Here is a 15,910-nt window from a genome sequence, read left to right as displayed (position 1 = left end):
AGGTCGTGACCTATAGCCTGTGGATGCTGGTATGAGGGTCACAGTGCGAGGTCAAAAAAGCCTGTGCAAAGCTTCACTTTTTGCAGTGCTTGAAGAACTGTCTGTTTCTGGACAAGGAGGTTCAAATGTGTAGGCTGCAGCGTGCCTCCTGAGAAAGTGAAAATATGCGAGTCATATTAGGCAAGTAATGTTGTAACAAGGCACAACATGTTCATACATTTCGTATGCCTGCTTAAATCAAGTTATGCAGCCATAACAGTTCAACTGAAAGGGACAGTGCAGCTTGAAACTTCCCAAAGATTCAAGATTGCCAAGATTCTGTAAACTCCAAATATGCGATTGTTTAAAAATTGTGTTACAGTAATTCACTGTTTTTTACACTGCGCCTCAGGACTGTTACAGGAGCTAAAATGTAGTCTTCCTCTTCTCCTCACTGTCCAGCAGAACTGAGTGTGGGAAAGTAAAATGTTACTTTGTTAAGAAAATTTCTAATATGAAATTAGGCGAGGTGGTTATTTCATTGCAAACCTGTCCTACTTTGGAAGAGTGTTTTTGAAGATTTAATAACTTCCTGAGGCACTGACTTTGTAATAGGGTTGAGAGTTACCTACAAAAAGCAGAGTTTGCATTTACTGCTTTGTGTAAATTGAAGGTCAAGAAAATTCTAGTCTATTTACTTTCTTCATTGGTAATTTGATTCACAATTTCTTTTCCAGTTCAACAAATTATTAACAAAAATGAGATTTCATTATCTCTAGCAAAATGGGTGATTTGATTTGTATAGTCTGTAATTGTTACTGCGTAACTTGCTGTAATTTCTGTGAAAATTATATTCAGTCTTACTCTTTTTATTAGAGTTCATTTGATTCTTAAGAAGGATATATTGCCTTTTAGAAAATTGTTGTGACGTATCTCTGGTTTAGGCAGTAGAACTGTGTATAAATGCTGAGGCCTGTGGAAACTGACGCCTTAGTTCTCAGTATTTTTCAGTAAAATGAAAGTTATACCATTGTTTTCTGCAAGCAAGGATACATTTCTCCAAATTAACGTGCATTTGTTGCATGCAGGAATATAAAACAATTTTGAGAAATAGGAGCCTCCACTTGCAAATTATTTGAAGGAATGTGATTTAGTAGTATGAGTGGTTGGTGTAATTTCCAGAGTTCAAGAAGTGTGTACTAAACTTTATTTAGTTGTGTCATTCTTACTTTAGGACTGTACAAATTAGGCGTGACTTTTGTAGGTGTAGAACAAAGGACTCACATGGAGATAAGCAGTCAGATTCTTGGCCAGCTCCTAGTGTAACAAAGCAGTGACAGCAGCTGAGTGAGGTCAACTTTTGTGCCCATTTCATACCTCTGTGTCCACGTAGACATTTGAAAAATGGAAAAATTGGAAAGTATTGAAAACTCAGAAGAGGTTGATGGTCAGTTCCACTCCTTCCAGAGAAAGAAGAAATACCTCAATGTATAAGGTAAAAAAAGGATATTATTTTACAGGAAAAAAAGGAGGGGTGGGAGCAGAAATGTGGAAACTACACTGAAACATACTAGGGAGAATAAAAGCTACTGTGTGTATTTAAACTCCGTATTTACTGTTCTTGGTTTTGTGGTAGCAGTCACTCAATTTTTAAAATGTAAATAAAATAATCTCTGTTCTAGCTCAAAGGGAAGGTGAAAAATGGTGCATACTGTCATGGTATGTTATCATGATATAGTAGTTATACTACCTCAGCTGTTTCCAAGAATCTTGTGAGCTGTGACCTGTCATCCTTTCAGAGGCATGCAGAAGTATTTTTGGAGGCTGAAAGAAGTGGACTAACACTTTAAAAATTCTTATATTTCCTGTAGGACATAATGATACTTGACTCTGCTCTCTCAAACAGCGGCTTCTTCAGCTTGTGAGTTGTTCCACAAGGATGTGTTGTGGGCATACTTTCCACTCCACTCTCTTTCATCACTGAATGTTTTTGAAGTTCCACTGACTTTGCACATAGTGACTGGCTGGTTTGACTAAGCTATTTGTAAACTCCTGTTTTATGGGCTTTGGCCAACAGCATACAGAAACCTGCCTATCCATATAGATAAAGCAAGGAGATTTGAAAGAATAATAATAAAAAAATAATTGAAGAGAATGTGTGCCAGTAGAACCAATCACCCATGTGCGTCTTTCTCAGGAAGTGTATGCATTTTTTTTTTTGCAACCAGATTGATGAATTTGGGGACTTCCTTGAGTCCTCCTTCCTATAAAGAAGCCTTCTGACGTTGTCTGTCAGGTCAGTAAATGCACTGACAAAAGCATCTTTTGTCTATATAGACTGAAAAAAAATGAAGCTTTTTAGGAGAAGTGGGTACACGTACAAGTGAAAGACAGAAAATTAAATGTCTGGGAAAATATTTAATGCTATTTAAATCTTAACACATTACCTGATTTAACACTGTCTTTTACAGTTAAGTGTGTTGTTAATTTATGGATAAAGAAAGTCCATATTGTTCTTATGACCAAAAATATACAGTTTCTGATGAAAGACCAGTGGATTGGATATAAATATTTTATTTTTTAAGTTATTAGACATTTATTGTACCTATTTTATTCTTAAATAGAACTCTGTAGAAAAGTCTTTCTCTTAGACACTGCTGCCTTTTTTTCCTTTTAATTTGAAATATTTGACTATTTATCTAAGCAGTTTAAGCAAAACTAAAAAGCTGTAGTCACACTCGGTGACGTGTTCTAGATCTTAGAATTTGGAAGAAACTTGAAAACAAAGGTCATTTGCATACAAACTGTATTCATTTTTTATAAGACTAATATTCCACTAAAGGTATAAAAGTCTGAACTTTGTCAGAGATTCTGACTTAATACAGTTTTTGGCATTTCTCTGTTTTGAGATTAATTGAATCAATACTGTGACTGCCAAAATGTTTAGTTAAAAGAACCTTGTTTTCAATTTATGCTAAAAATAGTGCTAAAGTTGGCAGAAGCACCCTAAGCTCTAGAAATGGTATTTGTGTTTGAAGTTCACTTGCCATCTGTTGTATGCATTTATTTTAGTAAAATATATATTTTTAATAACTTCTTACAAAATATTTTGGCTCAATGTTGAAAGTGAGACACCAAAAGTACTAGCCAAATTGAGTCACACTATGGGAATTTGCAGAACCAGTTCCCCATAAAACACTCATTGCGCCTCATATCTGATCTGCAGAACTAAATTATGCAGAAAAGTATGACATGACATTTTTTAACTAGCATTTATCACTCTGATAAGAACTGATGATGGTCCACTTTTGTTTTTATTTCACTGTAATATAATAGAGGGTAAATATGTGTCTCTAGAGCACTGGTGTTATTTACCATGTAATTATTGGGAGCACCTGTAGGAAACCTTTAGATGACTCAGATGCTTCTAGCTCTTGGCAGAGCAGAGTGTGTCTGGAGCCTGAGACCTCTGCTTCCTGGAAATAGTCAAGCTGTTGAAGTAGCTCTATATGCAAAGGATTTGTATTTTGTTGGTTTTTTTTTTTTCTTTTCTGTTTTTGTACAGAGTTCATATTTTCTTTTTAATTTTTTCACCCTCTGTACATTCTTTTTCAGGAAATGGCACCAAGTAGAAATCTCTTTGGACTTAAGAAAGGAATTCAGTATCTTGTGGTTACCAGAGCTACGTGTGCACATGAGTTCTATATTTTAACACACTTGAACTTTTTAGTCAAGAGCACAAATATATTGTTAGTATTTAACCATAAATAGGAAAGAAATGGCTTAGTTGTTACCCAGTTCTTTGAGGATCGTCCTGATGTATTTCTGGAGAGACCATCAAATGCATTAAAAATGTGCCAAATACCACTCTGTCCCAGAAGTCTGGGAGGTTTCACTGTAGGCAAGTAACTGTGTTGGCCCTTTCAGCTACATACAGCTGTTATCTGTGAAGTGTCCACGTCAAGAGCAATTCCAAGCAACATGAGATACATCCACCAGTGCAGCACAAAATAGTTCTGTCCTGATATCCGTTGTAAGAACAAGAGGTAATTCAGCAAGCAAAAGTTGCAGTTGCTTTTCTTGCTTGAAGCATATTTGCTTGCAAACTTAATGTTGTTTCAGTATTGTTTTAAGAAGTAGCTGCTAAGGAGTTTCTACTTGACCTTTACAAAACAAGCCATTAAAAATCACATTAATAGGGGACCCTAGAAGGCCCTCCAGGAATGAGTGTTGGAGTTGGCTGCATGGCAAAGCATGCATTGAAAAATTGATTGTCAGAAGAATCCAGTCTTGCAGGGTGACCGGTGAATTGGGTCAGTAGCATCTTAAAAATACAGGATGCCTCTATCAAAGGGCTAAAGTATAACCCTGCCAGCTTGGAAACAGCTTTGTCTACTTGTTCTTATGAAAAACTGTGTAGTGAGAACCTTGCTTGGTCTGTTTGATGGCTTCATCCAGTCCTTTGTTTCGTGGCTTCTTACTGCAGCAGAGATTGGACAGGAGGAACTGATCTCAACCTGCTGTGACTTGGGACCTTCTGAAATGGCAAGAAGCAGGGTGGTTTGACCTACATGTCTTTTTATTTTACTGAGTTGTTTTATTTCTCTTATACTTGAGCAGTTTTAATGCATCATTCTGTCTAGACATTTTTAGAAATAAATTGAAAGTGTTTAGTTATCTGAGGATGTGAGCTAGCAAGTCTCTTTCGGAGGCATTGGCTGAAACATCTTGCTTGCTCATTTTTAGAGTAAGTAGTGGAAGCAGTGTCTTTAATGCTTAGGAATTCATTATTATAATCTCAGTGTTGCAGAAGAAAAAGAATTTTGCGAGGTGGGGGGAAGGTCTGGATTTTTTTATAGCTGGATTCTTACAATGTAACTTGGTCTTATTCATTATATTGAGCTTGTACCAGCTAAATTTGTTCGAAGTCTTCAGAACAAGGGGTAGGAACTGAAATTCTCTTCACCTTGTTTCAGTGAAGAGAGTTTGTTTTATGCTCCATTCCTAATGTGGTAAATCTACCCTTTGGTATGCATTTATTTCCTGAATCAATAAATAAGCTGTAATGGAAAAGGTAGCATTTAATAACGAATGACATTGTATTTTTTTTTTTTTTTTACAGACATCATAAAATATTTATTCTGCTATCCGACCTGTAGGACGTTAGTTTAAGTTGCAGAAACTGGAGAATAGGGTCAGTTCATGTACATATTTCTGTTATTGTGACTGTTAAATATCTACCTTTAATTAATCTATTTCTTCCCAACTTCTAGATAAGTCATGTTATTCTGGGGAAACGGTGTTAATGAGCACCAACTCCATAATTATACTTGCGGCTGCATAACAGGGACACATTCATGTCATTTCTTTAGGCAATAACTTTTCTTTCTTTTGCAAAGAAGTATTTTTAAACTGGTCATTAATTTTATGACCATAGAAATGAGATGCAAAATTTATGCTGTTGTCATTGGCATGGGTTCAAGGCACTACTGACATTATGTGTGATTGTAATGGAATGGCTGCCAACTAATGAGTCTATAGACATTTTGTTTGAGCATGCTTTGCTTTTAGATGTTTGATTAGGCAGCAATGCTTTCAATTATGCCTGCAAATTGTATTGAGTGCATTTACCTGATGCCCATTGTTGCTTTGTAGTTCAGTTTTCTATTACATAAGTGCAAGTTGAATGCTTTTCTTTAATTTATTGATGCTTTTTCGGTGTATTTTTAGATACTTGGCACCTGAAGAGAATAGTGGTTTGTGCTGCTCAACACTGACTCCTCTGACTGTTCAAGGAGTAACACACGGCGCTTCAAATGCAATTTTGACTGCTCCTACTCCATAGGTGGAGTATACACTTCAATGCAGCACATTGATGGAGGAGCATGTAGAGTGGAGAAAGGGCAGAGATGGCTCTGAGTGGGAATGTAGGAGATGGTGTAGGATCAACAGGAAGCCTCTTTGTGGGCTGTCAGGAGTAGTATCTCTATATATTAACTGCATACAGTTCTAAGATATCTTTTAACCCTGACAGAACTAGGGGGCAAAACCGCCAAGGTTGATACCAGAAAGTAGTCCTTCTTTTATGCCAGTACATAAACACAAACACGTTGCGAAATGTTGCCTGTTAAAACTCCAGAGCACAATGAGTCAGCTTTCCTACTGAAATGCCTGCAGTTCTTCTGTACAAATTAGATTATTTAGGAATTGTATTTTTCAGTGTATAATATAAATTGATGAAAACTATTATTTATTTGCTACTATTTTTCTTTACTCTAAAATAAAAAATGGAGTTTTTTTTTTTTTCTGTTTAATCTGGTTCTGCATGAGTGCAGGTTGCTTGTACTTCTATCCAGAATCTGCCACCTATTCTCCACATTTTTCGTGTAAAGTGTGGGTACCTAAATGTAGTATTGTATGATGTGGGATTTATATATTGGCTCTGAGTGTCATTCTCAGAGGGCTCAGTGTCACTGAGTATCAGTACGATTCAGGATGGCCCAGTAATGATACATAGAACTCCTTATAGCAAAGTTTATCGAAAGACAGATTCTTCTCATCGGAGTTTCGGTACAGTGAATAGGATTGGTCCTTTAGGGCACCACCTTTTTGTAAACATCTCTACCAGTAAACAAGTTGGAAAAACACCAGGTGCTAGGAGGATGGTATCTACAAGGATTGTTTTGGGTTCCTCCTTAAGATTTCCCAGGCCAGACTGAGAGGGTCTGTACTTGACTTTCCCACAGGCTTCAAGCCACTGCCTGGAGCCTAAGAATCCATGTTCTGACCACTGTCAGTTCCCACAAACAAGGGCTTTTTTAAATGGAAGCCTTCAAGCCTTCTTTAGGATTTAACATCTAGAGAATGCTTTGAGAAATGTAAAGCACTGTGTGTCATTTCTTTCTTCATAACGCTCTCAACACTTTTCTGTTTTTTGGTTATTTTGTTTCAAGAGGATTTTGGATTTGGATATTCTAGACATAAAACAGAAACTTGTTTTATTATGAATCAACATGCAATGTTGCCATGGTTTTTGTTGTTTCAAATACAGTATGTAACTGTGTAATGATTTTCACGCCAGATGGCCACTAAAGCCCATACAGTCCCTTACTCATTTGCTCCCACTGGGATAGAGGCAATAATCAGAAGGGTAAAAGTGAGAAAACTCATGGGTTGATATGAAGTTGGTATAATGGGTAAAGCAAAAACTACGCGCAAGAAATACATAGCAAGGAGTTAATTCATCACTTAGGTGTGATGGTAGGGTAGGCAGGTGTTCAGCCATTTCCTGGAGAGCAGGACTTCACCACAAGTAACAGTGACTTAGAAAGACAAACGTCATCACTTTAAACGTCCCCTACTTCCTTTATTTCCCCCAGTTTAATATGCTGAGCATGGCATCATATGGTGTGGAGTATCCTCTTGGTCAGCTGTCCTGGCTGTGTCCCCTCACAATTTCACCAGCCCACTCACTGGTGCAGTCATGTGAGAAGAAGAAAAGGTCTTGACTGTAAGCACTGCTCAGCAGTAACTAAAACATGCCTGTTTTATCAGCATTGTTTTTAGCACTAATCCAAAACATAGCCTGATACCAGCTACTGTGAAAAAAACCAAACTCTGTCCAAGCCAAACCAGCGCAGTCTGGGATAGGTATGGGGTATGCTCTAAATCTGTATGTATGTGTTAAACAGTCCCTTGTTCCTAGGTCATCTGGCCTTTATATTTTATTTCTTTATATGAAAGTAAAGCACAAATATTTACTGAATTTGAAATCCTAAGTGTAATTGGAAAATGGTAGTATGGCGTCTTAGTGGAAGAGCAGGGTAACAGTGCAGCCATGCAAACTTACAGAAGAGACTGTGTGTTGCTGAGTGGGACAAAATCCTCTGGAGATGTTCTTTCTACATGTATACTCACCTACTTGTCATCCACAAATCTTACTCATTCAAATATACCAAGATTTGCCATTCAGCCTATGAATTACATGTGCTGGAGTGTTGTGTTTGTGGAACTGTTTTCTTCTAGAAATACAGCCTAATATTTTAAATTTATGCTGGCACTTTCATGAAGGTTAAATGATAACATTTTTATGCATGGCTGATATGAGGACATTTTTGACTAACAGCCAGGGCTTACATATACACATATATTTTATGCATTCTAGTACTAGTAAAAGTTTAAGATGGGAAAACAGTGGAACAGTTTTGCCATTGTATAGGTTGTGAATATCATGTTTGCTCTTTTTATATGGAGTGTATCATCTAATAAAGATATATATATAGGCAAAGAGAGACAGGCAACTGGTCTCTGGAATCTAAGTGTGAAAGATGATCATGCTGGTTATAAATAAGGCATAACATTTTCTGTTCATGTGCTATCTGCTCTGTGTTTTTCTGTTTGGAGGAAGAGGTGAATTCTAGAGAGATAATTTACTTTTGATTGGTTTGACAGGTGTGATGAAGTGCAAATATTTTGATCAGATTAACACGATGACTGGTGTGCTATGGGAGAGGATTGTGTCAAAAATAGGTTGGAGTCAGGTTCAGATTCAGAGCAGTTGTTAAATGGCATGGGATCTTGGGAGGAAGCTTTCCCAAGAAAAGCATACTAAATTAATGAAGGGAAAGCCTAGCTAGTGTTTGACAACTTTCAAATGTAAAAGAACTGCAGTGAAGCAAGTATCAGGCTTTGTTGTTTGTGTGGAAAAGTTGCTGTTCTTTACAAGCAGCCATGGTGCTTTCTGGATATACTATGTGAATTTTCTGTGTATTTCCATTATTAAATGGGAGGGGGTAAAATTTAGCCATGGTTAGGCAGTCCTGCTGATGAATGCAATTTCTGTGTCTGTGAAGAATGTTTTCACTATGGCATTATTTTGGATTCCTAGAAATGAGTTTTCTGATCCAGTGTTCCAAAACAGAACACAGAAATAGAGAACAATATTTGGATGTCTCTGGAAAGCTTTTTGTGTTTGTATATACCAAAAGGCAACACTTGAACAATTTAGTGTTACATGATTTTCAAGAAATTTGAAGGCCATTTAATCTATTGGAGCATCAACTTTATGATTCTGGTCTAATTATTTTTGTCATATTTATTTTTTTCTCCTTCACCCTGATTTTATTTGGCTTTTAAAGGAGCAATGTAGTTTGTTATTTTTCCCCCTCTTCTTTGCCTAGATGTGTTAAACATATCTGAGAAAATATACTGAGTTTCAGGAAGAAGTTAAATTCTGCCTAATTAGGTGAAAGCCTCAACTAATATTGATTTCACCATATCTTCCCCAGACTTTCACGCTTGTGCGTGACACTGATTTTGTATGTGTTGCACTGGGGCTCTCAGCTGGGCAAGAAATTCATTAACAGAATGCTGCATTAAGCCACAGGTTCATACCAGGTGCTGCCAGACGGCAATTCCACTTCTAGCTTCCTAGGAGGAATACACACACAGTTTTGCAAGGCAGTGCCTAATTACAGTGAAGAAAAATAAAAGTGGGCAGAGGTCACTGCTGCCAGCAGTAGTTTGGCTTTTCCTGGGAGGGAAGTTGCTGCAGCTCCGTCCTGCAGCAGGACAGGCAGAACTTCAGAGCCTGGTGCTCTCCTTTTTCCCTTGTGCCGGTGTTTTCTCTTTCCCGCCTCTTAGCTGTGGTGTCTCTTTCCCCCCCAGTGAGAAGCTGCCAGCTGTGCAGTGCTGGGAGCAGGTTCATTATATGACAGTGTTTAGGGATACTGCTCCAGCAGCTTTTACACATCGGGTCAGAAGGGAGCCCTAGAACGGCATCACTCACAGCTGCGCTGGAGCCTGCTAGTGTCCATGAGAAATAGGATTTTTTCAGTTCCAGATAGGAATTAATATCCTCCTTACTATTGGAAATACTTTTATTGTATATGTTTGTGTGATAGACTGTTTAACTAGCAGTGTGTATTGACTTTTACAGAGCTGGAAGATGAGGAAGAGTCTGAGAAGCCTCTTTCTTCGCCTCCTGATAGTGTCTCAATAGCATCTGACCGATATGATAAAGAGGATGAAGCACCTTCTGATGGTATGTGACACTGTTTACCTTAGAAAGTACTAGATTTGCCAGTTTGCTATGAACTGATGTAATGAGATCCTTGTGATGTGAGTGTTAGTTGGAAAACAGATAAACAGATAAGCAGCACAGCTGGACACTTTTCTTACCTTTACAAGAACCTTTAAAAGAACTGAAGAGCTCTCTCTAGTGGTCCTAGAGCATAGTGAAGCTGTCTCAAATGTACACGGTGTTTCTCAACTCATGTTTTTTGATAACAAAGCATCTTCTGTAGATACATATGTTTTTAAAGATAGATCAGTGGCTAAACCAGTGTGAATATTTGTAGTAACAAATTGTTTGTTAATTCAACATTATCAGATTCTTGCTTAATTTTATTGTGCTTCTTAATGGCTTACTGTATTATTTATCTAATAAATAATGAAGCAGTTTATGTGATTGATATTTTTCTGCAAACTCCATGCAGAATAGGTTCATAAAATATTAAATTAATTATTCCTACAGTGTTTCCTTCTAATAAGACAGTCTTTTGTACAGTGTTTTTGTTATATAAATTTTAAGTTTGGGTTTGCATTTAAAAAAAGTCTACGCTTCATAGCTGTTTTCCATGTTGTTTTATTTTGTATTCAATAAGTTTAATGTTAAATGCAACTGTTCTGAAGACATGAACTATTGAATAGTTCAACAGTTAACAGGCTTGCTTTAGCATAGTGTCCATATTTTTGAAATTAGTTTATTGTATACATAATCTAAACACCTTCTATGGATAATATATGGCAGTAAATTAGGTATATGTACAAGTAAATTAACGATGTATATTAATTTGTGGCACTGGAAGTTAGATAGACTTACTAGTGAATGATGTTTTCTGACATGATATGATGATCAAACTGTGCAGCTCCATCTCGAAATACAATTGCTGAATAAAAATATGCTTCCTGCAATGTAGCACTCCACATTTTATATTATCCAGATTATTCCCTTTGGAAACATAAATTGCTTTTATGAGGTATAAAATTATGTCTATTGCAGAACAGGGATAAGTCAAGTACATGCATAAGTGATAAACCTTCTAACCACTGATTCAGAATAATGCATTTTTTTTATGTCCAGAACTCTGTAAAATGTATAACAATAATAATCACCTTTTTTTTTTTTTTTTTTTTTTTTTTTTTTTTTTTTTTTTTTTTTAATATTGAGTGTATTGCATGTTAGCAGTGTGATCCTCTACTAAAAAAGTAAAACCAGGCCTTTTTGCTCTCTGGTTGAAATGTAATTATCAGTCAAATTGAGTATGGCTTTTAGAAAACCCAAGCTAATTTTCAAAACTACAGATGAATGCAACTTTCTATGTATTTATTTTTGCTTACAGACATAATCTTATCATTATTTCTAATTATAACTTAATAACGTAGTACTGATTGCATAAAGGGTATGTGACAAAATTATATGACTATTTAATAGGAGATATGATTATAGAATTGTTTCAAAACAGTTAATCAAGAGAAAAGGGATAATGTTCATAACCTTAATAATGAATGGCTGGAGAATGCTGATGCAAGAGTATGTGAAATACTGTATGAGTTTGTACAGAAGGGTGCTTAATTTTTAGCCTGTTTTGGAAGATATGAGAGTAGGTATAATAGCTGCTCAACCGTATCTTGACCGATTCGTACTAGTTTAGGTAGAAATATGGGAGGTGCTATTCTTTTATATTTGAGGCCATTTTACCTTGCTGGTCTTTCTGTATTTTATGATAAATCCTCTTTAATTGCCTGGTGGGAGTGTAGCACGAAGAAAATTTGAGAGAATGTGGTAAATTCTGGTCTGTAAATGCTTAATTTATTGGAGTAAGCAGTGTTCCTCTTTTTCTCTTTGAATGTCTAATGTGTCATTCTAAGACCATTTTGATTTTAACATATGTAATCCATCATTCCAGTCCAGCCACCTAGCCTGTGTATGAAAATGTATGTTGGGAAAATCTTATATGAGGTGGATTGATCCCCAGAGGTGCCATTTGTTTCAGTCCTAATAGGCATAAATGGGTTTGTTGAAGCTTAATACTGTATTTTAGTTTTTTAGCAGTCTCTTAATGTTCAATATTTAAATCCTACTCAAGAAACTGGGTCTGTAAGGTAGATGTTTGATCTCGTATAATTACCAGTTCAGTGCAGCAGGGCTCTGTACAGATCTAAAACCTGATTTGTGTAGGATCAAGGCTCTGAGCGTTAACAGAGGGCCCTATCTGTAGGTAACCAAATTGAAGTGGTTTTTATTTATGTTCGAGTGCATTTCTATTTTTATGTAAAACCTTCTACATATATTTTCTGCTAAAAAGCCCCAAGGCATTTCTCTTTATATACTTGAGTTAGGCTGCAAGGTCTGTGTGACTTGCAAAAGTGTCGCAATTTGACTTTGCGGCATTACTGTCAAAACATAATTTGTGAAGGCACACGCTTGGCAACAGATAAAGAATTAGTGTATTATGTGTACGTTACAGTCATTGTAAAATCCTGGAGTTTTTGTGTGACCTTTGTCTAATGGTGTATTAATTACAAGAGAGATAATCCATTTAACAATAAGTATGGGATAACTAAATTAGCGCAGGTCACCTAAAGGCCTTTTGTCAAATCTGATTGTTATGTTGTCCTTTTGACTTTTACCTTATGGTAGGCACTAACAAAGTATCTAAACTTTGATGGATTATAAACTCTAAACATGATATGTATTTTTCATAATGCTAATGTAATTTTCTAGGTACTGAAAAGGTCAAACCCCCACATCTCTGTGTGCATTCTAAGTCTGTCTTTCCTTTTAATATTTCTTTTTCTCTGTTCCTCTGGTTCAAAAGTTCACTCAGTTCCCAAATGGCCACCTAATTTTCCAGTTATTCCCTCAAGCCATATGTGTTTTGGTTTCTTTATGGTTTATTAGGTACTGTAGGAAAGTAGCATAAGTTATATCATCTAATGAAATTCAAGCACACTTCAGTGATGCTTTGACTGGATTGCTGGCAGCAATTAAATCACAATGAAAGAGAATGATGCATGGGCTTACATGTCCAGACACCCTACAGAAACTGGAAGAGGGATAAAACACAACCAAACCCCCAAATAAAATAACAAACTGAAAAACAAGACAGACCAAACAAAACAGCACAGCCAGGCACTCTGGTCTTAACTTGATTTCTTTTTTTTTTATTGGCTAACAACCTGATTGATAGCAAAATCATAACTTGCTGTATGCTAACAGGCAGAGTTCACTTGTAGGTTATTGTGAGCTGATAAAGGGTTAGATGGAGTTTTGATTTTCGCATTGGTCCTTGGTGCACCAGATTAATGGAATTTCAATGAGAGACTGGAGTAGTCACAGCTTTGTCAGAAAAACAGATGGAGATTCTATAGCCATGTCTGCTCATTAATACCAGTTGCCTGAAAGGTGTACTACTTCTCTATACAAAAGACTCAACATAATTGATTTTTGAGCGAGGTATTTTTTCACTTATTGATGACTAGGTTTCTTGCAACTTAAATGACAGGTTTTTGTATAGTACATTGTATAACAATGTTATGTCTTGTAATTTCTTACTCTACTTCCATCTGCGTATTGAAGAATATATGTAGTGGGAAATACATATGTCTTGATTAGTTAAAAACCAAAGCATACCAAAATACTTAAAAATTGAAATACTAAGATTTTCTTTCAAGCTGTAAACAAATTTACTTTTGGTTGAAAAGTAAATGGGAAAAAAGTTACTATTTTTCCTTTAATTTTCAGGTTTCCTAGGAATTAAATACAGGTTCAATGGCAGGTTTAAACTTTCCTGTTTAATAGCACTGTAATCTTTTTTATAATATATAGGGTTTTTTTCTTTTTTTGGTTTGTGGTATGGTGACTTGATTCTATAGTAAGAAATAGTATTAATAGTCACTAATATTAAAGGACCAAACTTTCTGACTTTGTAAGAGGACCTCTGAAGAAGACATGGAGAGGCACTTTGGCTCTGCAGGGAGTAATTAGATAATTACTGGAACTAAAAGATCCAGAGTGAATGGTGTGATGAAATAATTTAGATCATCATCATTTCTGTGGAAGGTCTAGAAATGTTGCCTTGAGAAGCTAAGGATGAAAGAAGTACTAAAAATGTGTCTGGGGACTTGTATGCTCTTCAGATTATCATATTTGGCTATAGTTTATGAGTAAAATATGCTTTTTAGTAGAAAATCTTTAAACAGTTTGAGAATCTCTTATTAAATTTCCCCATAGCTGAAGTGGAGGAAGATAGGGCTGGAGCAAGCAAAACTGGGCAATTGGAGAACTTTGAGGAAAGGAAAAAGAACTTTGAGGAAAAATGAAAGGGTTGTTCTTTACTGTTTGTCATCAAAGTGCAGTCTTGGAAATGAGCGAAAGTTTTTGCTCCTGCAACATGATTTTCTTGCTATAATTTCTGGATGAAGCAACAGGCTTCAGAGCTTTGTTTTTATGTAGTTGCTTTGGAAAAGTTCTTTACAAGTCTTTGCAGGCTAGAGCCAACTATTTTACATGATCTATAGTATTTACTTAATATGAGCATCACATTTTGCAGTTTGATTGATCAAGTGAGAATGAAAAATTGTGTGACTGAATTTTGCACGCTGTTTCTTTTTACATGCTAAGTCTCAAATACATACACTGACTAAGCTTTTTCCCCCTCCTTATTTTTCCTAGTTGTTTGAATACTGTCACTGAAGAAGGTGGGTAGAGTTCAGTGTAAGGTTTTGTCTTTGTGCATACACACAAGTGTTTTCCCACTTTTTGCAACTACATTCCTACTGAGTTTGTTTTTGAGGCACTATATTAAAGCAAAAACTGTTCCTCACAGAGGCAGTTAAGCACTGCTGGCACCTAAGGTATCAAAGGTCGGAGAATGGAAAATACAACTAGAAATTTCTATCCTTTCTCCTTTTGCCCTTCTTACCCCTCCAGTCTTGTCTTGGTGCATGACAGCCTTTCAAAGGAATGAGAAATTACTTTATTTGTCTTGTTTTTCTCATAGGTAGATCTCACTGAAGGCAGAAAACCAGGTACTTTATTATTCCTTATATCTCTTTTAATATTCAAGATTGAGTAAAAAAGGTCAGATTGAGGGGAGATAAGATCTAGGTTTACTTGGACAGCTGATCTTCAGTGAGAAATGGTGGCTTCTACTTTATGCTCTTACTAGACACTGGCAGGAGGGCAGTAGCCCATCATATGAAAAAGGGGTAAAGACTGGACTTTGGCATGCTAACTTTATTTTGAGAGGATGCTTGTTCTTGTCAGAATTTTTAGGGAGATTATGCTTCTGTGTTTCTGGCTGAGGAAGTAATATGATGATCAGAAATGTTGCTTTCAAAATAATAAAAAAATTAATTAGTCTTAAGCAGGAAGATTAAAGTCTAAAATTCCTGATGTGGTGTGCTGAGGTTGTCAAAGGAAGGATGAATCACTACAAATTTAGGCTGAGTCACTTATGGGCAGTTTAGATGTCACCCAAAATACAGTCTTTTACAAGCTGATGGAACACGGTGAAAAGTAAAACATACTGAAGAGAAACTTAAAATATGAAGTGTGTGGGGGTTTTTTTTTGGTGGTTTTTTTTTTTTTTTTTTGGTGTTGTTTTGGTTGTGGTTTTTTTTTTTGTTTGTTTTGGTTTTTTATTTATTTGTTTGGGTTTGTTTTTGTTTTGTTTTTGTTTTTAAGTTCTGGTTTTTAAGGATATTGGTACATGTGGGACCAACCATAAGAGTGTAAATTCCCAGATGCAAATCTGTTTAACCCATGAAAAGAGGGTGCTAACTTTGTTGAAATTGTTAAAAGCTGTAAAGAAGATCAACTGCTTGTTGAATAGGAAAGGCCTTAAAAGTGAAATCAGCATGTCAC

General features: G+C 36.2%; 1 protein-coding gene across 2 annotated transcripts in view; it reads left to right on the top strand.

The window, feature by feature from the left end:
• SKAP2 (src kinase associated phosphoprotein 2) overlaps positions 1–15,910 on the top strand; it is a 119,624-nt gene that overhangs the window by 13,406 nt on the left and 90,308 nt on the right. For both annotated transcript variants that reach the window (XM_066319072.1, XM_066319079.1), the window contains one exon: positions 9,917–10,021. In XM_066319072.1, coding sequence (XP_066175169.1) covers positions 9,917–10,021 — 105 coding nt within the window. The remainder of the gene's footprint in view (positions 1–9,916; positions 10,022–15,910) is intronic.

Source organism: Sylvia atricapilla, chromosome 1 (genome assembly GCF_009819655.1).
Source record: "Sylvia atricapilla isolate bSylAtr1 chromosome 1, bSylAtr1.pri, whole genome shotgun sequence".
Taxonomy (NCBI): Eukaryota; Metazoa; Chordata; class Aves; order Passeriformes; family Sylviidae; genus Sylvia; species Sylvia atricapilla.
The sequence above is the reverse complement of the archived record's forward strand: the minus strand, read 5'-3'. Positions and strand labels throughout refer to the sequence as shown.